Below are 21,938 nucleotides of genomic sequence, written 5' to 3' on the forward strand. Positions count from 1 at the left end.
CTGTATCTGGTGCCCTTTTTATCAATAGTGATTACCTCATGTACCTCTCAACTAGAATTCACTTTCAGAAAGGCTAAAAAGGCCAAAGACACCCCCCCCCCTAACCTAGCTTATTGTATACGTATATTAAATTTATCATCAGTGACAAATAATAAATACATTCACAGTCAGAAAGTTTGGGATTCACAGTCAGAATTTGTTTGGGACTCAATAATGCTGTAATGACTGAATTATTTTAACACCACTGTTTTGAAATAGATCTAATGCATTTGAGCAAAAACCCTATGTCATTATAGAGATTGTATTTGCAAAACCCCAAATTGGGGCACAGCATCTGACAAAAATTTTTGTCTATAATCTTTGTTTCCTGAGAAGCTGAGAACAGTGGGCATCATAAATCACATTTAATTATAGTTAATGCAGCCCTTTTTCAATAGAAAAAATAAGTATATTAAAGTTGGATAATCTGAGAAACTGATAATGTGTGGCTACCGTACATAAAATACCAGATACTGTTCGTTGGTAGACTTACATATAGCTAACCTACTTGAAGACCACTCAGAAAGGAGTTAGCCAGATGTAGTTATTACCTGTGACTGAGAAAACTCCATTAGACAGAAGTGATTCTTTCAAGTCTAAGGAAAGTTGGAATGGAAATTGTGTAGAAGTGGTGATAGTGTTTAATATTTGAAAAACACCCATGAGTTTAACCTTTTTGACAGTAAAATCACATTATTACTTTTGACTTATAGTTTAGCATTAAAGGTTAGGTTTAAATTTTTTTTTTTTTTAAGTTTATTTCTTTATTTTTGAGATGGGGGGCAGAGAGAGAGGGAGAGAGAGCGAATCCCTACCAGCCTCTGACAGCACAGAGCTCCATCCGGGGCTTGAACTCATGCACTGTGAGAACTGTGATATGATGACCTAAGCCAGAATCAAGGGCCAGACGCTTAACTGAATTACTCAGGAGCTCCTGGATTTGTTTGTTTGTTTGTTTTGATAAGAAGCCAGGAAAACTTTAAAAAACTCTAAAAGTTTGACTAGTACACATTTATTACTCCTGTAGTCACCCCTCCACAAAGGAAAAATTTTGAAGAATGTCAGGAACAATTTGGTATATAAAAACTAAAACTATAATTTGCCTTTGGAAAAGAGCAGAATTTATGTGCTATATCTATGCTGTATTGATTTTCAAACATTAGATGTCCTTAGATTTAGGGGAAAAAAGCAACTTGGTTTTTCTGTACTTTAGTGGGTGTTGACCTCAATTAGGTTTATATATGGTAGAATTATGAAATGTTGCCCTGCATATGGTTTGAGTGCTGAATTTTGGATTCTGGTCTCTTTCACTCTCTGAAGCTAAAATAAGGTTTTAAACAAGCTCAGGAATAAGTATAGAAATCTAGTGGACTCAAATGGGTCAGAAGTATACGAAGATCTCCTAAGCCTCACTAGTAATCAGTGTTATGCAGATTAAAGCAACATTGAAATACCATTTTATGCCCATCAAGTTGGCACAAATTAAAGATGTTACTTGGACATTACCAAGTGTTGGGAGGAGATTATCTAAGACTATTAAGAATATAAACTCAGGGGCGTCTGGGTGGCTCAGTCGGTTAAGCATCTGACTCTGGATTTCAGCTCAGGTCCTGATCTCACTGTTCATGAGATCAAGCCCCATGTCAGACTCTGCATGGACAGCATGGAGCCTGCTTGGGATCCCCTCCCTCTCCCTTCCTCTCTCTCTCTCTCTCTCTCTCTCATCTCTCCCCCCCCCCCCACCTCCCCTGCTTGATTCTCTCTCTCTTGTGTCTCAAAATAAATAATAAACCTTTTTTTATAAAAGAATATAAATTGATACATGTGCTGTGAAGAGCAAATTGGAAATATGCTTTGGTGCATACCCTATGATCAGGAATTTTTCTAGTATATCTTCTTGCATGTGTGCACAAGTAAACATACAGGGGCATTGTTTGTAATAGTGTCAAAAATGGAACTTCTATGTCTGTCAGTAAGGAAATGGCTACATAAAATAGTCCAGTATTTTCTACTTGAAATACAGTGTGAGCATCTTGTATAATTTTAAATTTATTGTTAATGTTTTAAAAAGGTAAAATTGGTTTTAACACATTTTGGCACAATATATCCAAAATAATATCTTTTTAATATGGGATTAATATAAGAATCATTGGAATATTTTACATACTTTTACTTTCTAAGTCTTTGCAATCCCTTACGTATTTTGTACTTAGAGCACCTCTCATTTTGGAGGCTAAAATCAGAAATACTTGATCTGAATTTAAATTTCATCAAATGTACAGTTGAAATAGATTGACATACCCAGGTTGTCCCGTATATGCTTAAATGTGTTTAAGTGACTTGGGTATCAAAATCTAAATGAATTCACTTTATCAATTGCATAAGCCGTATTTCAAATATTCAGTACTCATGTGGCTAGTAGCTACTGTATTGGACAGTGAAGCTCTAATTATACTATAGACTTTTGTGTTGCGGTTAAAAATAAATGATCTACATATCTATAAAACATAGCTGATTATTCAGATTTCACAGTGTCAATAAAAATTCTAGAGAAGTGGTGTGAAGTTTTACTGTTTGTTGTGAGCTATTTAAAATATTCAGAATAATACAGGGAATAATGTAACATTCATGCAACTGCTATTCAAATGTAGCAAACATTAACGTTTTGCCACAGTACCTTCAATTCTTTCTCTTCACTCCTGGATTTATTTCTTAGAATAGTTACTTCTTCAGATACTATATGGATTGAGTATCCACTTGGTTAGTTTGTAGTAGGTGTACAGGAAAAGTACCTAAGAGTATTGTTGTTCCTTCAAATATTACTGGTACTAGAACTTATATAATCTTCTGGGGCGCCTGGGTGGCTCAGTCAGTTAAGCATCAAACTTCAGGACATGATCTTGCAGTCATGGGTTTGAGCCCTGCTTTAGGCTCTGTGCTGACAGCTCAGAGCTTGGAACCTGCTTCAAATTCTGTCTCCCTCTCTCTCTGTCCCTCCCCCGCTTGTGCTCTGTCTCTCTCTCAAAAATAAACATTAAAAATTTTTTTAAAATAATATTTTTACATTTTACTCACTTTTAAAGGTTGTAGGAATTGGATGTCTACTAGAAAATTTTTTTAGATTTTTTGGAATGCGCCACCTATTTTAACACGAATTAAATTTTCATTAATAAGAGGCTTTTTTCCTTTGATTTCCCTTTTGTATATTTTCGGTTTTCACTATTTAGCTTTATTTAGTGGAAATCACCTGGGTAAAGAATATTTAAAGTCTAATAGAGTTGGAAATAACAATACTAATTTAAAATTTTTATTTTATTTATTTTTGAGAGACAGAGTGCAAGTGGGGAGGGGCAGAGAGAGAAGGAGACAGAATCCAAAGGAGGCTCCAGGCTCTGAGCTGTCAGCACAGAGCCCGACCCAGGGCTCGAACTCACAAACTGTGAGATCATGACCTGAGCCGAAGTTGGATGCTTAACCAACCGAGCGACCCAGGCACCCCGCCTTTTTAAAACATTTTTTTTTCATTTATTTATTTTTGAGAGACAGAGATTAAAATTTTTTTCATTTCTTTATTTTTGAGAGACAGAGAGACAATACTAATTTTAAATATCATGAGTTATCAGGAATACCTCTTTATTTTTAAACATCCAGTATTTTATCTGAAATGGATATGGTTTAAAATGGAGAAGGGGGGGGGCGCGTGGGTGGCTCAGTTGGTTGAGCGTCCAACTTTGGCTCTGGTCATTATCTCGTGGTTTGTGAGTTCGAGCCCCGCATCAGGCTCTGTGCTGACAGCTCAGAACCTGGAGCCTGCTTCAGATTCTGTGTCTCCTCCTCCCTCTGCCCCTCCCATGCTCATGCTCTCTCTCTGTCTGTCAGTAATAAATAAATGTTAAGAAAAAAAAATTTTTTTTAATAAAAAATAATAAAATGGAGAAGAGGGGCAGAGATGATGTCACTTGGCGGTTATTTAATAAATAGCATGTCAAGGGGCACCTGGGTGGCTCAGTTGGTTAAGCATCTGACTCTGTATTTCGGCTCAGTTCATGATCTCATGGTTCGTGAGTTCTAGCCCGACATTGGGCTCCGTGCTGACAGACATCAGCTTGGGATCCTCTCTCTCTCCCTCTCTCTCTGACCTTCCTCTGCTCACTTGCTCGCTCTCTCTCAAAAATAAACTTTAAAAAATTACTTAAATTTTTTTAAAAATAAAAATAATTAGCAAGTCAGGTTCTTTGAGCATTGAATCAATTGATAATTATCATTTGCTAAAAAGTATACACTGAGTGGGATTGCTTTCCTTTTACTATGAATTTTGTTATACCTCTTGATGTTTTAAAAGTAGCTAATGATTAAAGTTCCCAAGGTAAATAAGTACTATAATGTCTTTTAGTAACTAGTGCTGTGGCCTAATGAAAGGACTAAGATTGATGAAAACCGCTCTTAACGTGAGGGATGGTATATAAAGAAATAGTATTATTACTAAGTATAATTTCGTAATTTAATAATCTTAAATTCCAAATGGAAAATTTTAATTTATTTGATGTCATGAAAGTTTCTGACGCTCAATTGTGATGCAAACGATGATTTTCTAAAAAAAATCTTTCATTCAAAGGGTAATTTAACCAATTACAAGACCAAGGAACTCTATTTTTAAACATCAAACAGTTCTAAGAAATTCTTCCAGAAAAAATGTTTTGTAGTTGTTGGCGTCACATTTTGAATCTGCATACTTGTGGTATAACAATGTCACTTTACAGTTTTGTGTTGGCTAAATAGTAACTTGGAAGTTTTAAAAAACATATGCCTGCTATGTTTTTGGTCCATCACTAGATGGAGTTCTTGTAGTACAACTATGTGTTGGGTAGCCATTAGAATAATCTCTGCTTCCCTCAAAAGAAGCTTGTATTTTTTAAAAGATAACATTCTAAATGTATATGCAGTCAGCTGTTAAACACATAACATGGCAATAGAAGTACCTAATTGGCAATATGCAGTTACAATATTTGAGCAGCATCAAGACAGGTATTGTAGTCAAGATTTTTCTCATGTGGATGTATGGGGAGACAGAGTTAAACCAGTTCCCCGATAATCCCAGTGGGATTACAATTTATATTATTACTTGTGCAAGATAATTCTTTGGAGGAAATTCAGGTGCTTGAGCTCTGACTTGTCTGAAGACATTCTGTGCCACCACCAAGTGGCACTGAAGCTAAGTTCTTCAGGTATTACATCTAAATTCAGTGATCATTGGTGTCTGTTCACTCCCTGTCTGATCCTTGCTCATGTCCTTTTGGCCTTAACAAGTATTATCCAGCTTCTCAAATTCCAAAAACTGAGCTGACATAGAATGTTTTTATCTTAGTGTGTTTTTACTTCTAATGGAGGAGAGTATTTTCACCTCACCAAGAAGTAGACATACCTTCAGTCTTGGATTTAGGCACGTTTGGATTTCTGCTTCTCTCCACTTTCTCTCTATTCCTCTTAATGAATAATAGAAATACCTTCATAGCATGTACTGTTGAGTCCATTGAGTTCCAAGCTATTAAAATTTGTCACTTATTCTTTGGTTCTCTGGCAGTCTTCATAAGTAGTCCCTAAAACATTCTTTTCTTGGTGTTAATTTTGATGTGTATCTAGATTCCTCCACAATGCCGCTTTAAAAAAGTCTTTTTGGTACCTATACAGAGTTAAAAAATTAAGTAATACTTGAAGTTTTGTAAAGACAATCACTAGTTTCCCCTTCATCTGGCTGCATCACCAGAGTCAACTGCTTTTAAAACATCCAGTTGTTATTTCTCTTGGTGGTTTTCTCCCTATCTCTAATATGTGTTATACTGCTATTTCTTAAAAGCTTTGGGTATTAAATTCTTAAAGTAGAAAGTCAGTTGATAGTGAACTTTTGCCATTGTCACATTTCTTCCTCCCACCTGTCTGAATGCAGTTAGTCTTAGGGATTTTTTTATTGATTACCTCTAGAATTTTAAATGACCACCCCACCCCCACCCAAATCTAATTGGATATGCTGTGGGGTCGACTATGAAGTTGATGAATGACCAGTGTATAGCTAGCCAGGAGTTCTGGAAGACCATCAGTCACATTTTATTGGGGGCACTTCATTGTAGGGTTTATTTCATGTAAACCTCTTCAATGATCATTTATGTAATTTTTTGTTTTTTTACATTTATTTATTTTTGAGACACAGAGACAGAGCACAAGTTGTGAAGGGGGAGAATTAGAAGAAGACACAGAATCCGAAGCAGGCTCCCTGGACATGGGGCTTGATCCCATGAACCATGAGATCATGACCTGAGCCAAAGTTGGATGCTTAACCAGCTAAGCCACCCAGGCGCCCCTCATTTGTGTAATTTTTAAAGTGAAAATGACTTGCTTGAAACAATTAGGAAACTTTAGTTTTACCACATAAGCCTGGAGGCTAATTCACTGATCAGTAACAACTCAAGGAAGCAGATTCTTTGTCTTTCCATCTGCTATTCTTAGCAAACAATGTTGGCTTTGTTCTCAGGTTAGTGGCCTCATAGCATTAAAATGACTCCTTTAGGTCCGATGTCACTGCATACACAGTGTTATTTAAAAGAACACCTCTTGTTATGTGTGAATCTCTTTGTGACTGTACCCAGAAGCTTCCAGCAAACATTCCTTGCTTATCTCATTGACCTGAATTGCTTCAGAGGTCCATTCCTAAATGGACTTGTGGTAAGAAGACTGGAATTGCCTTGATTATTCTAGTGAAGCTCACAGTCATGTGAAGGAAGGTTGGAGCACCAGAACAAAATGCAGGGAGATGTTAGGAGGGAGTGCTGAAGAATAGTTGGTGAATAGCCAGCCAACCGTGTTTATAACAGTGTCAAACTCTCAGTGGAAACTATGATTAACCTTGGGGTTTCTTAAACTTCTACCAGGCTACTTTCTTCTGAAAACTTAATTAGAAAGTCGGGGAATTATTTGAAACCATAACCTTCTTTATATCCCCTTTGCTACAATATTTAATTATATTTACATATATGAAAAAGAGTATTTGTAAACCAAACCTTAAAAGAAGACTAGGGAGGGGTGCCTGGATGGCTCAGTGGATTAAGCGTCTGACTTTGGCTCAGGTCATGATCTCACGGTCTGTGAGTTCCAGCCCCGTATTGGGCTCTGTGCTGATAGCTTGGAGCCTGGAGCCTGCTTCAGATTCTGTGTCTCCCTCTCTCTCTCTGCCCCTCCCCTGCTCATGCTCTGTCTCTCTCTCTCTCTCAATAACAAATAAACATTAAAACAAAAATTTTAAAAGAAGACTAGGGAGTGTATAATTTCTTTTTCTTCCCTTGAGCTTGGTTGTTAATATTGGACCCATACCTTTGCACTTCCTTGAAACATACATTTATTGCATAATCACATAATGTTTGTAAAAATACAGATTTCAGTAATAATTTTTAAAAAGCATTATCATTGAACTTTTCTAAATCAAAGCTATCCAGATGATGAAAGTTAACTTTTTCCTTTTTTTTCTAGATCTAGAGTTTATATATTTCTTGGCAAGTAGTCTTTATGTTTTGCTTCAGTTTTCGTTGTTTTTTTTTTTTTTTTCTTATTACAGAGATAAGAGTTAAATATACTCATTCTTTATGTCAATTCTAATGTGTTTAAGTAAACCTTGTTTTTAAAACAAAACTCTGATTTTACCACATTTTTCTCAGGTCATCTTGTACTTCCATTCTTCCAGTTTTTCATATCCATATTAAGTTTTGGAGTTGATCACTGCATGTAGTACTTTTACTGCATTTTAGCCCAAGATGAAGAACTTCAGAATTGTTCTTGTACCAGCTTCATAGAATTATTTTATGAACCAACTGGAAAATATTCCAGTAAGCTTTTCTTATAATAGGTCATTTGAACTACTCATTGTCCTGATAATTGATGGAAGAAATGCCAAAGTAGATGATTTTCTAGTTTTAAAGTGTGTATGGGTGTGGTGTGTGTATGTGGTTCAATTTTATTCCTCTAAGGCAGTTTAAAGCATTTCATGCCAAAATCTATTTGCTTTAAAATTGACAGATTAATTCCTTAGAAAAGTTCCTTTCAATGTCGTTTAAGAAATAATACTCTAGTCGTTACTAAATAAAACTTCGATTTTGTATTGTATTTTTTATATATGTTTTCTACTGACAGTAATGTCAGTGAAAATGGCAGAATATCCAGACCAGCTTACAGTGAGATACTTTTACCTCAAAATTTATCTTTTGATTTTCATATTTTGGTTATAAATATAAGTCCTATGACATGTTAACGTGTTACATGGAAAAGAATTTTGGGGCCAGATAATTTTGCCACATGCTGGGTTACTCAGGCCTAAATGGGTTTCTTTACTGCAGGATGTTTTAGAACCTTTAATACACTAATGTACATTATAAGTATTTCAGAATGGGACAGAACAGTGTTTGCAGAATTTATTTAAACACAGAACACTCATTTCTAACACTGTTGTTCCATAGAACGTATTTTGGGAACTATTTGTATCTGATGCAGTTAGTATTTTTGTGAATTGCTGTAAAGGAAGTACTGTGTCTAACCTTTATTGATGAATGCCATCCAGTTTACCTAAAAAAGTATTAACTTTAACACTTGGACACTTGGGCCAGTTAGTTTCAAATGCTTTACGGATCCTTTTAAAAATTAAGAGCTTTAAGATTTCAGTTATGGCTTTTCTCTGCTGCTTCTCAGAGCTTTTCTCTAGAATGAAATTCATCCTCATGCTTAGTGTTATTGAAATGTATCTTAAACAGACTAGTGTGATACGATCTCTTGATGACTCCCCAAACTTTTTTCTGCTCCGTGGTTTTCTCTACTGTGCTCCAAACTAATATTTTTAAGTTTCCATTCTGACAGTTTTATATGCAAACCCTTATACACATCTGAATTTGGTCAAAACTTCACTCATCCTCTCCCATTTCATTCTTCCTCAAACCCAGACTTCAGTTTCTGTTTCCCAACATGGCTAGTGGCACTATTGACATTTCGGTCTGGTTCTTTCTTGTAGGGGGCTGTTCAGTGCATTGTAGATGATTACCGATGCCCCTGGCTTCTACCACGTAGGTGCCAATAGCAGTCTCCCTCAGTTGTGACAACCAAAAATGTCTCCAGAAATTGTGAAAGGTCCCAATTGGGACAAATCACCCCTGTTTGAGAAACACTGCCCTGCAACCAATCTGTTGCTTAATTTTACTGATTCTGTTTTCTTTTTTTTTTTTTTTTTTTCAACGTTTATTTTTTTATTTTTGGGACAGAGAGAGACAGAGCATGAACGGGGGAGGGACAGAGAGAGAGGGAGACACAGAATCGGAAACAGGCTCCAGGCTCCGAGCCATCAGCCCAGAGCCCGACGCGGGGCTCGAACTCACGGACCGTGAGATCGTGACCTGGCTGAAGTCGGACGCTTAACCGACTGTGCCACCCAGGCGCCCCTACTGATTCTGTTTTCTAAATTTACCTTTAATCCCTCCTCAATCTTCATTCCATTCCCTAACTTCCATACCTCTTCCTTCCTTCTTTCCTTTCTTCCTTCCTTCCTTCCTTCCTTCCTTCCTTCCTTCCTTCCTTTCTTTCAGGTTTTATTTATTTGTTTTTGAGAGAGAGAGAGCACAAACAGGGGAGGGGCAAAGAGAATGAGGGAGACACAGAATCTGAAGCAGGCTCCAGGCTCCAAGCTGTCAGCACAGAGCCTGATATGGGGTTTGAACCCATGAACCATGACTTCATGACCTGAGCTGAAGTCGGATGCTCAACCGACTAAGCCACCCACGCACCCCATTCGTCTTTATTTCTAGTACTTGAGTTTTTTTCATAAGAGTCTGACTAGCCTTCTTGTGTTCAGTCTTTTTTCCTTCCCATCCACCCCTTCAGTACTGCCAAATGTGTCTTTCTAAAATGTGGAGCTGTTCTCTATTTACAATCTCTGAGTAGTTTCCAGAGGGGACCCACATGAATTGGCTTCTCTCTTTAGCCTCATTCTTCAAAGGCACTCACACTCACTAAGGTTCTTGCTACACCTACCTGTGTACTATTGCCTCTTCCCACTGTTACCTTACTTTGTTTCAAATTCTACTAAGACATCACATTCTCCATGGTAGCTCTCGGTCACTTATTTCCAAAGAGTCTGTCATGGTGAAGAGCATTTTATTTTTTGACATCTGTCCTCCCTCATCATTTTCAGGGGCAGGGACCATCTTTATCTGTTTTTGGCTTGTAGATATTCAGTAAAGGTGTGAACTATTTATTAGTATGCCTTGATAGATGTAGTAACTTCCTTGTTACTTCTAGGAACTCTGTTCCCTGTGTCAGCAGTGAAATTATTTTCCTAATATTTTTAATCTAGAGTTTGACAAGATTTTGACCAGAAATCTTGAACTGTAATTTTAAGAAATCACCTATTCAGAAGAGAATTGAAGAAAAGCAGTGTACTTGGTTGATACTCAAATTCATAAGGCATGCTTGTAAAACAGCTAGTTTAAAGATTTTTATTCACAAGGGAATTGAATTTATGGATTAATTGTGTAGATTAATATAATTATGTGAATTAAAATGTGGAAAGTATTTATAAGACTCAAAACACTAGATTTCCGCTGATAGGGATTTGTTGATTGGTCATATAAGATGTGTAAAGGCAATATCATTGTCTTAACTATTTTTGTTTCTTATAAAATACATATATTGCAACACCCTGCACTATTTAGAAATTTACTGCTTGTCAAATGGGGGAGAAGTTGTTAGATAACCCTAGAGTTCCTACTTCCCTTCCCTCCATGCCCTAAATAAATACACTTGTGTGTTTGGGTTTTCCTGTGGATTGGAACTAGTTAGTTACAGTCAGGCTGACCAACTGCAGTACACCTAGAACTTTAATTAAAAGGTGAAGAGAAAAAAAAAGCCTCAAGGTTTGTAGGGCTTTTTGGAAGATAGCCCAAGTGTAGCCTCACTGAAAAATTGAAGGATTAAAGATAGGGTAAGAGGGAATGAACTAGACCTCTTTCCAATTCAGAAGAGTTCTTCATCCAGGCACAATGCCTTGGGAGGTTGTGAATAATTACTTGTTGAATGAATCTATATGTAATATGAGTTAAGCCGGAAGTGATGAGTCTCTGCTTCAATTTTTAGGGAGTGGCATAAAATGTATCAGTTGCTTTACAACAGATTCTTAGAATAAGAAAAGTTGTTATGGAGGTTTCCAGAAATAAAGCTGGGAGGAGCCAGGTTACCTACAGGGAAGGGGCCTCCCTTTCATACCTGCTCTCCAAGGGCTGAAGAAGATCATAGACGTATGTGACACCTAGCCTATTACTGTTACCTGAAGAGTCGTGTTGCCATGGGCCAGACTTGCCTTGCCTGTTTTCTAACTTCTTCTCTTCCATACTCTCCTTTCTTTACTGGTTAAAATTCTCTTTAGGACCTTATGTAGCTTTAGGAAAGGAAGATGTTGTGTAATTGAAAGAAATGAACTTTATTTGGGCTCAAAGCAAAAAAGCCTGGTAAAGGCTGTTTCCAGAAGAACGTCTACTCAGAACTTGAAAATTTTGCATTCTGATGCTTCTGTTGCATATATATCATCACATGCTTGTTTTCCAGACTGTAAAATAAGCTAATGATATTTTGGATACACATTTTTTAATAGTTTGGGTTCTTGAAATTATTTTTAAAATCTGTTTAAGGCCCTACTCAGTAAAAGATACTATGGTTGTGAGCTACCTTGTGTTCTGTATACTTTTTAATATAGTAGAGGTCAACTTTTCTTAGTAAGTTTATTACCTGTTACTGGATTAATCTAGTTTTAAATAGGTGAACATTTTTAACCTAGTGCTTATATAAAGTTCTTGTATTTTAATAGAATATAGTCGGTTCTCATTATTTAGAGTAGTTGTGTTCTATACAGGCATCACGAACACTGAATTATCAAATACTCAAAGATTGCTTCTAGGGGATACAGAGAGTTAGGTTCCTACAAGCCTCCGATCACATTTTCATCAACCAGTCAATATATAAGCTTGTTCTATGTGTGTTTGTATTTAAAGACCCCTCATTTAATATAGACAATTGATTCATTACCATTGAACTCATGGCCAACAGCACTATAATTCATGCCTGAGCATAGCTTATAACATTCTCTCCGTAAGACACATCACAGCCTTCTTGCATCCAAGAATAGACCGTGCTTCAGCACTATGCTTGGGAGCTGTTTTACACAGTGAAAACACCAACAAAAAGCACAGTATTATGAAATGCATGGTGCCAAATAGATCACAAAAAGGACACTTGTTTATAGTATGGGAGCTGAAATAAGGCAGAGTGTTGCCTTGATCAACCTCAGATGGAAGCATGCATGTCAGGCGATTGCATCTTTCCACTACAAAAGACTAAGAAGGTACCTCAAGTACTGATTTTGGAGTTACAAATACATTTTAGCGAGTAGACAGATTCATCACATAATGAGAATGGACTATAATTGTTTTAAAGAAGCTTATGATTGAATACTTACAGTATTCAAATATGGAACAATGTTTCTGTCGTCTTGGGGGATGTGGGAGTTTTGGGGTAAGTGGAGTCATCCTCACAGATTTCATGTTCTCTTGTCCAGTGCAATAAAATGACTGCTTTCAATCTGTCATTTTATTTTCTGCCTGATAGGGAACAACCCATCTTCAGCACTCGAGCTCACGTCTTCCAGATTGACCCAAACACAAAGAAGAACTGGGTACCCACCAGCAAGCATGCAGTTACTGTGTCTTATTTCTATGACAGCACAAGAAATGTGTATAGGATAATCAGTTTAGATGGCTCAAAGGTAAGTTATATTCTCTTTAAATGATCTTGCTCTTTTGCTTTTTATAGTAGAGCATCTTCTGTTTTATTTTGGGGAATTTTCATCTTTATTAAGATACAATATTTCCTTTTGAGTTTTAAAAACTTCAAAAAGCCAAAATTGATCATTTTCAGCAACACTTTTTGTCTTTTTATCTTCTAAATTACTTGGATTGGCCACCTTATTTATATTGAGTTACATTCCAAAATATTCTACAAATTTTAGGTTAGTTTATTTGATATATATTCATTGCATATCTATTACATGTCAGGCACTATGCTAGTTGCTAGGAATATAGTGGTAAGCAGAATGGACAGTTTCTACACTTTTGGAGCTTACAGTCTAGTGAGGAGCTAGAATTCTTTTCAGATACACTTTTGTAGATTATTCAGTAATTCTAAGTCCCTAAATGGTATGAAGTCTGGTCAGTGTCAGCATTAAAGCTGACATCCCTTACTCTGAAGGGAAATATGTGGACAAGACCTAAGTTTTTATTTTTAGGAGAGGCAAATAGTATAATGTTTAAGAGCATGGACTGCCTGGGTTCATATCTTAGCTCTGCCATCTACTAAGTTTTTGACTTCCGGCAAATTACTTCTCTGAGCCTCATTATTCTTAGTAAGGATTAAATGAGTTAATATCTGCATAGCACTTTGATCATTGTCTTATAGATAGTATGCCTTTCAAAGGGGGGAAAATTCCATTTTTTATCAATGAATTTTGAATAAGAAATACCAAACATCAGATTCTGGATAAAATGTGTATAGAAGGACAAGGGTTTCATTCTTCTCCTTCACGTTTTTTTTAAAGCCATGAGGCCTTTGAACTTGCAGAAATTTTAGCAGGTCAGCTCAGGGTCTAAGAGCACACACTCTAGACCTAGACTCTCTGCTTTGAATTTTTGCTCTACTGCTTCCTAGCCATGTGACCTAGATCGAGCAAGATAGTTCATGTCTTCACACCTTAATTTTCTCATCTGTAAAAAGGAACTAATAAAAATACCTACATCATTACACCATGGGATTCATGTGAAGATTAAGTAATTTATGCAAAAACACGTAAAGGGTGTATAGTAACCACTATAAAAACACTGCTCTTGTTATCGTTGTTAATATTTTTAGGCTATTAGGTATTGCCTAGTGGTTTGGGGAAACAAAAGATAATTTAATGCTCAACTTTCAGTTCATTTTCTCTTGTGCTCACTGCTTATCTCCTTAACTAGATTACAGAACCCCAGGGGCTATTTGCCCCTTATCTTGTACTTAAGTGACTAGTATGTATTTATTAGAATAATTGGTTCTCTTTCATTTTTACTTGGAGGATTTAAAGGACTTGAGAAATACTAATAGTTAATTTCTATAAAACTTCTTTAATGAAGAATAAGTTTGTCATATTTTGTAACTATTTAGTGACATCAACAGATATTAATTGTTGTGATCTCAGCCACTAGAATATTAATTTCTTTCTTTTCCCTGACTGGAACTTTCAGTTCTCTATAATCTGTATTTCCCTCTTGGCCCAAACCACAGATAAGATGGAGTTTTATCAGATGGGAGACTTAAATAGAATAAAGTTCAACTGAAGTATTCCCATGTCCCATGTGATTAAATAACTCTCATGTGTCCTTCCTTCTGAGGCGATAGGAACTATTGCTTCTGGCCTCCATTCTTGAGTATACTTTGCAGCTTGTAAACATTACACTCTTAAACAGCTCTTGTGAACAAGTTTTTATTTATTTTAACAAAATCTACCCTCTGTAGCAGTTATGATTTCTATCACATGTTCCATTTTCTAGTTAACTTTTTTAAAACTGATGCTGGTAACTACTGCAGTTCCCTGCAGGCAGAGTTGTTTTTGGTAAGCAATAGTGTAAGCAGAGTGGCTTACTTGTGGCTAAATGAGTGTTTTCTCCTCCCCGCCCCACTTCTATTTCTGCACTGCGTGATGAGTTGGAAAGCCCTTAGGTGCCCCTGATTAGAAAATGTCCATTTGTTCTCATTTAATGCCCTTACTGTGCATGTAAAGTTTGCTTAAAGGCTTTCTAATCATGCTGCAGAGACATCAGCATGGCCGAGGGCCAAGATAAGGGCACTACATGATCTGTAATGACACAGCATTTCTACCTGTTTTCCTTGAAAGGATGGGAACTCTGGGATTGAGAGAAAATTTATTTTAAAGAATTAAGATTTTCCTTTTAAGTGGATTCATCTTCAAAAAATTCAAACCATTCTATTCTAAGAATTCTAATGAATAATTTTTTTAAGTTTTTTTGGGGGGCAGGATGGAACAGAGAGAGAGAGTGGGGGGAGGGAGAAAATCCCAAGGAGGCTCCCTGCTGTCAGCACAGAGCCTGATGTAGGGCTCAAACCCATGAACCATGAGATCATGACCTGAGCCAAAACAGAGTTGAACACTTAACTGACTGACCCACCCAAGCATCCTATGAATAATGTTTTTTAAGTGTGGGATCGTCTTTCATTTTAAAGTTTTTCTTCAGTGATTAAAGAATCCCTAAACAAGTAATCCCCAAGACAAGTGGAGGCAAGGAAAGGTTCAAAATGGGGATTAAAATGGGACTCTTAACCTTAAAAGCATCAAGAAGTTCATTTGAAAGAGCTGAAAGTGAAGGTCTGTGACCTACAGCAAATGGTTCATTTTTCTTACAGGTTTTCTTACAGGTTTTCTTATAAAACCTATTGCTACCTCACTTTTTGAGAGTTACTGAGATCCCATGTAAAATGCCCTTCTCTCCTTGAAAACACTTAGATCTCAGCTCACAAGCACCCTCCTCTGGGAACACTCAAGGACCGCCAAATCTAACCTAGTACCTGCCAGTCATTGCCTTCTAGACCCTCTCTCTATCAAATGCTGGTCTTACAGGCTTCGGAGCACATAACACTCTGAAATTACATTAGTCAGTTACTTACGTATATGTTAATTGACTGACTGTTCTTGGTTTAGAATGTAATCCACAGTTAACATTACCGTTCAGTGTTACATTTCAACTCTCTAGAATTGTGCTTGGCATTTAATAGGTACTCAGCAAAAAAAAAGTTGCATAACCAAATGATTCCATAACCAGATTCCTTACCTTTTGTTATATTTTGTTATTAACCATTTGTTAATATATCCTTTTCCATTGAGTCTTTTCATTTCATGACTCCTTGCAATTTAGAGTACTTTGTTAGCCACATTTTACAGAATCTAAAATGACATGCTAGGAAAAGCAGCTTTTGAACTGAAGGGTAAGGAGGTTTGAGTATGAGTATTTAAATTTTGTCACAGGTAAAAATGCTTAATCAAGGGTAAGGGCTCTCATAGAACTACAGATAACACATCTGCTTTTGTGACAGAAAGCAAGGGGCCAGCTACTCTTACTATCTTCTTTAGTAGGACAGGTGTCATACATTTATTATAACTTCATCAATACACGCATACTTATAAGTATTTAAATTTGTACTGTTCACGTGTTCAATAGATTTTGCTTTGTTCTGAAAATGCTTGATTTTCATTCTACATTTGGTAGTTCACCAAAAAACTGCTTATGAATTTGGTAACATGTTTATTTCTATTATTACTGGAATCACTTTGTAATCTGAATTTTGGAGGGCATTAACTCACTAACTTAACTGATTATATACTTTTATAGTACTGGCAGTGGGAAGGTACTTCTGTTAATATGATACAAAGTAATAGTTGGAATTTGTTATGGTGTTCACCAAAATCAATATTTAATAACACCAAAACACTAATTTTGTAAGAAACTATGTGTTAAATAGAAATGATAGTGAATCTCAGTATCATGAATTTATACCACTTTGTGGGAAAAGAAGTAAAGTATATATTTAGGGGTTGTTTTTCCCTTGAGTAAACTCATTAGAAATCCTTTGTTTTTTTACAGAAGTAAATAGTCCTGTGTTTAAATGCCTGTTTGCTAACTTTTGGCTTGTAACTCACATTTATTTTATTTTTTAGGCAATAATTAATAGCACCATCACCCCAAACATGACATTTACTAAAACATCTCAGAAGTTTGGCCAGTGGGCCGATAGCCGGGCAAACACTGTTTACGGACTGGGATTCTCCTCTGAGCATCATCTTTCAAAAGTAAGTTAACTCATTAGATTACGTGGAAATCTTCATCTTCAAATCATAGGTCTTAAATATATAATAGCAAATGAAAAGTGTAAAATATAGGAGAAATTTAATACTCTAGAACAATTACAGTGATTTTAAAGCAAGAAGTGAGAGATCATTGGATTTCACTGTCAATTGGGAAATAATTTATGCACATTAAAAACGGTCACCATTGATAGAGAAGTATTTGGGTGGTTAACTCTCTGTATGATAGTTCACATAACAGTTGGGGATTATCACTTCTGAATGGACTTTGCCCAGGGATTAGCACCTTAGTGGAGATGGTCTGCAAGAAGGTAAACAGCAAGCTCTTCTGAATTGTGAAAACGTAAGCTGATAGTGATACAGATTTTAGCTTTTTGACATGACAGCAGGCACTTAAGAATTACTTGTTTAGGGAAAATGGTGCTTTCTCTGAGAATTACTTCAAACTCTGTAATATAGGACAGAATGGTGAGATCTAACAAACACATGAAGAGTTCCTGCAAGATACTGACCAAGTGAATTACTGTGGCCAGAAAGGCCAACAAAATACAGAACATCACCAGGCTAATTACTGGAAATAAAAGAGTTGTCCCGCGTACCAGCAGCAGCTTGCAGTGTTTATACCAGCAGTGCCTTGTGGGTGTCATCCACAAAGACTAAGGCAAAGGAAACTGTCTCAGGATAAGATACTGGTCAAGGAGATGAGGAGTACTCACTTGGCTCGTCAGATTTTATGCTCACCAGACCCAAAGATTTATTCTTTGAACTTCTCTTTTTGAAATGTTCAATTAAAAGGATAACCCTACCTTTCACAATAATTTGATGCCTTTTGGGAGTTACAAATGTTCAGCTTCAGGGTCATCAGACTCTTGTAGGTATACACTGTTTATGTTTACACTGTAAGCTATTCATTACAGAAATCATTCTGATGCTTAAAAATAAGTTCTTTTTAAAAATAATCTTACATTTTTGTGAATATTTATTGACTCGTGGGTATAGTTAGATCAATAATTGAAGTAATCTTTGCTTCCATTTTTTTTGGTTGTAGACATTACTTAACATGGTTGTTTTCAAATATTTTTATTACCTTTAATATAAATTACAGTTTAGGGACCAATTTTAAGGCTATTTTAACTTTCGCCTTCATGATTATAAGTCCATTCTCTGTAGGATGATGAAAATGAAAAAGTGTTACTGATTTGTTTTCTGTTACACCCATCTTACTCTCTAAATACATTTCTTGGACTGTGGTAAAGGTATGAGTTCTAGATTCAAAGTATTTCAACATAGCAGGGACACAGGTATCCAGCTGAGCATTGCCTCTCTGGAAATAATCCCCCTAGGAAATTACACATTTGTTCTAATAATTTTGCCATTACTCAGATGGAACCTTTTTGGAACTTCCTTTTGGAATTGTCTATTAAAGTCTAGAGCAAAAAAAGTTGATATATTACCCTTGCTAAATTTCTTGACAGGAACTAAATTGTGGATTAATTTCTCAAATAAACTTGTATGAAATGATTTTTGGGCATAAGTAATTTTGACTGCAAATTAAGTTTTTGTCACATCTTTGAGGTTACTGGGCAGCTAGCTAATGTGGCAAAGTAATAGCTTATTAAATTCTGTCAGTTATACTGTATCCTTTCATTTGATCTTTTTTTTTTCCGAGAATGGCTTTTATATTTCAAGAATTTTTCCTCTTTAAAGTTAACATATACTTTTGACCAACCTTACTGATAGTGATTCCTAGTATTTTGAGGGAGAATCTACATTAAATAAACTAGACTTGGCTCCAGGAATTATTCACTGGACTTGGCTCCAAGAGTTGGTGATCAGTCTCTTCATAATGTTTTTGTCCAGAGATGACAAAATCATGATTTATTTTCCATGCTACCTTAAAGACCATTGTTGCTGCTTTATAGACTATAGGGGATCCCAAGGAGTTTATAATCTTTTACATAAATGAAGCAAGCATGTAATTATTCTGGCTTATTTTATCATTAAAAACCTTAAGTGAATCAAAGCATTATAAGGGTTTTAGAAAGTCTGAAGGCAATTCTAGACAAGGATCTCTCAAAATAAGAGAGAGTAGCAGTATTGAGAGAAATGTTTGGTCCGTAGGGTTGATGTATGAGGAAAATTGCAACTGTGCTTGGATTGTTAGAGTGCTTACTAAGTTGTATTTTGTTACCATGGAAACGCAAACCTATAAAAATTAACAGTAGTGTGAGCCTTTGTGAAGTTGAAAGAGTTTTAAACATTAACTATGTTGGAATGCTAGATGAGTGTAAGAAAAACTGTGTTCTACTTCAGATTACATTGAGAGAAATTAATTATGGTTTCCTTTTTATTCCATTTACACAAGTGTGAATGAGACCTTTTTAGCTTTGTGTTCAGATTACTTGAACAGAATACCTCCTTACTTGAAAAAGGAGTAGTAATATACCTTCAGTTCCCTGATCTACAAGTTACAGGTGACAACTTTAATGTAAGAAGGAAAGTTGTAATGAAAACTTAAATTTTAGCCTTCTTCCAAATGTCCAAGGCAGGTTAGAGTACAATGACCTTTCCTTCCCAAGTTTTCCTTCTCAATATCAAAATGAAATCAGGGTTGGCTTATGGGGTTTGAGTAGGGAACCATAATTTCATATTTTAATTACCAGCTCTAGCTGGTGCTTTAAGTTGCATAGAGATTTTTGACTTTTTAATTTGATTATTGTGTAGCCTTAACTTACTCTGAGAATAATGTAGACTAGTTTCCACTTCCAAAGCAGTAATAGATAATCTTTGTGGCTCTGACATTTCTAGATTACTATGGATTTGTAGGAATTAGCATTTTATGTACCATAGTTTGTTGTTGTTGTTACCAATTTTAAAGACCTTTGTGGAGTTCGTGTTATTCCTCTCTGCCGTTGTACATTAGCTGTTTAAGAATCTTTGGAAATGAAGTTTTAGTAATGCCATTTAGCGATAATAGTAAATGTTGCCATTTATATTGTTGAAAATAAAAAGCCTCACATAATATGAGAGTTTATGTTCCAGTAAAAGTTAAAAGCACACTCCAAATACCGAGATGTTTATGAGTAAATACCTAAAAGATTCATTTTTTTCCCTGTGATAAACAAAGTATGCTAATCTTTACTGATTCCACTCCCATCCTATACTCTGCACCTTGGTCTTAGTAAAGTATATCTGAACACTGAGGAAGAGACGTAGATAAACTAGCTGACCTCAACTTCTAAGTTAGTTATCATGATGTCTTTGACTGCAGTTTGTCCAAGGAGTTTGTAGTGTACAGATAAGTGTTTGGTAGTAGATTTCTTTTTCCTTCATTTTCGTATTACACCTATAATTGATTTATGGCTACGTCGCTTGTGTTAAGAGTCAGTTATTCAGCAATTGAAAGAAAACCAAGGTAAAAGTGGGCAGTGAGACCTGTTTTTATTTTATTTGGTTAATGTATATAGTCTTTATACATTCAGTTCGCAGAAAAGTTTCAGGAATTTAAAGAAGCTGCTCGACTAGCAAAGGAGAAATCACAAGAAAAGATGGAACTTACCAGTACACCTTCACAGGTGGGTATTTAATTTCTATTCCTATTTTTGAGCCTTACTCATTTCCGATGGTATCCTTTATGCCAGGGTTACATTTGGGAAAACAATGGCAAATTTAAGGTAATTTCCAAAGTGGACATAGAATATGCCCTTCACTTAATCTGTAATAGTGGAGAAAGGTGGTTTTTTCCTGTATGCCAGTGTCTGCAAGAATCTGGGGAGGAAATGAGTTTAATAATTATAACTCAGATTTTTTGATGTGCATTTAACTTTAAAACAATCATGTGTAAAAAGCATAGATTGGCCTAATGTTTTATGTTCTGTGATGGTCAATCACAAGAGGAGACACAGGAGAGGCTCAGGAAAATGAGTTTATTGTACTCACAGGTCTTAGAAAAAGGCGGCATAGCATACATCTGAGGGGCACATAGGGAAGCCTCAGGGTGGTCAGGAGGCAGAAAGCAGGAGCATGGGAAAAGCTGAGGCTAGAGCTATATTGGAGTTTCCTTGGGAATGGCAGGGCAGGGTAGACAGTTTATTTGGCTTGTTGAATAATTTCTGTAGGCTCTGAATTTACAGGGTATTCCCTTGTTGCCTGGTATCTGGCTCTGGGATGATTAAGGCAGAGGAATTTTGCATCCTGGGTGTTTGGGCCAGATGAAGGAGGTATAGCTCTGCATTGGTTAGTTTGCATTTCAAAGCCATGCCCCCATCTTACCTCCTTGCTCTAAGAATTGGCTAGCCAGAAAGGTTTTTTTTTTTAAGATGTCAAAATGTCAAATACATAGAAAATTTAAAAAAAAATCTGTTTTATTTGATTTTAGTCTGTTTTACTTGATTTTAAGTGTAATTAAATCTGACAGTTGGGACATCTTTATACTTAGTACTGAGACCCAAACAATTTTCCTTTAACAATTGATTTAATACTGTGACTTGCCCATCATAATCTTCCTTCATTTGGAAATTAATTAGATCTCCGAGTTAAGTTCCTTAAATATTCCTATTTCAGTACTTTTACAGAGGTTTTAATGTACATGGTATGATTCAACTTTTTTAATAGGCTTTTCTAAAATTAATTTTCAGGGATGCCTAGGTGGTTCAACCAGTTAATGTCCACCTCTTGATTTTAGTTAGGTCAGGTTTTGATCTCACAGTTCGTGAATGCCAGACCCATGTCCAGCTCTGTGCTGAAAGCATGGAGCCTGCTTGGGATTCACTCTCCCTCTCTCTCTGTCCCTCCCCCCACCTCAAAAATAAATAAAATAAAATAAATTTTTATTTAAATTTGTGCCCTAAGTGTAGAGTTCAGGTTTGGGCTGGGTTCTTGTCTATAGTAGTTGTTTTTGAAGCATACTCGGGAGTTTACA

At 36.1% G+C, this 21,938-nt stretch overlaps 1 protein-coding gene across 2 annotated transcripts in view; it reads left to right on the forward strand.

The window, feature by feature from the left end:
- Positions 1-21,938, forward strand: part of HOMER1 (homer scaffold protein 1) — a 138,341-nt gene that overhangs the window by 35,379 nt on the left and 81,024 nt on the right. For both annotated transcript variants that reach the window (XM_078448627.2, XM_078448626.2), the window contains exons 2-4: positions 12,721-12,877; positions 16,871-17,002; positions 20,500-20,592. In XM_078448627.2, coding sequence (XP_078304753.1) covers positions 12,721-12,877; positions 16,871-17,002; positions 20,500-20,592 — 382 coding nt within the window. The remainder of the gene's footprint in view (positions 1-12,720; positions 12,878-16,870; positions 17,003-20,499; positions 20,593-21,938) is intronic.

This window comes from Panthera onca, chromosome A1, assembly GCF_046562875.1.
Source record: "Panthera onca isolate mPanOnc1 chromosome A1, mPanOnc1 haplotype 2, whole genome shotgun sequence".
NCBI classification, from domain to species: domain Eukaryota; kingdom Metazoa; phylum Chordata; class Mammalia; order Carnivora; family Felidae; genus Panthera; species Panthera onca.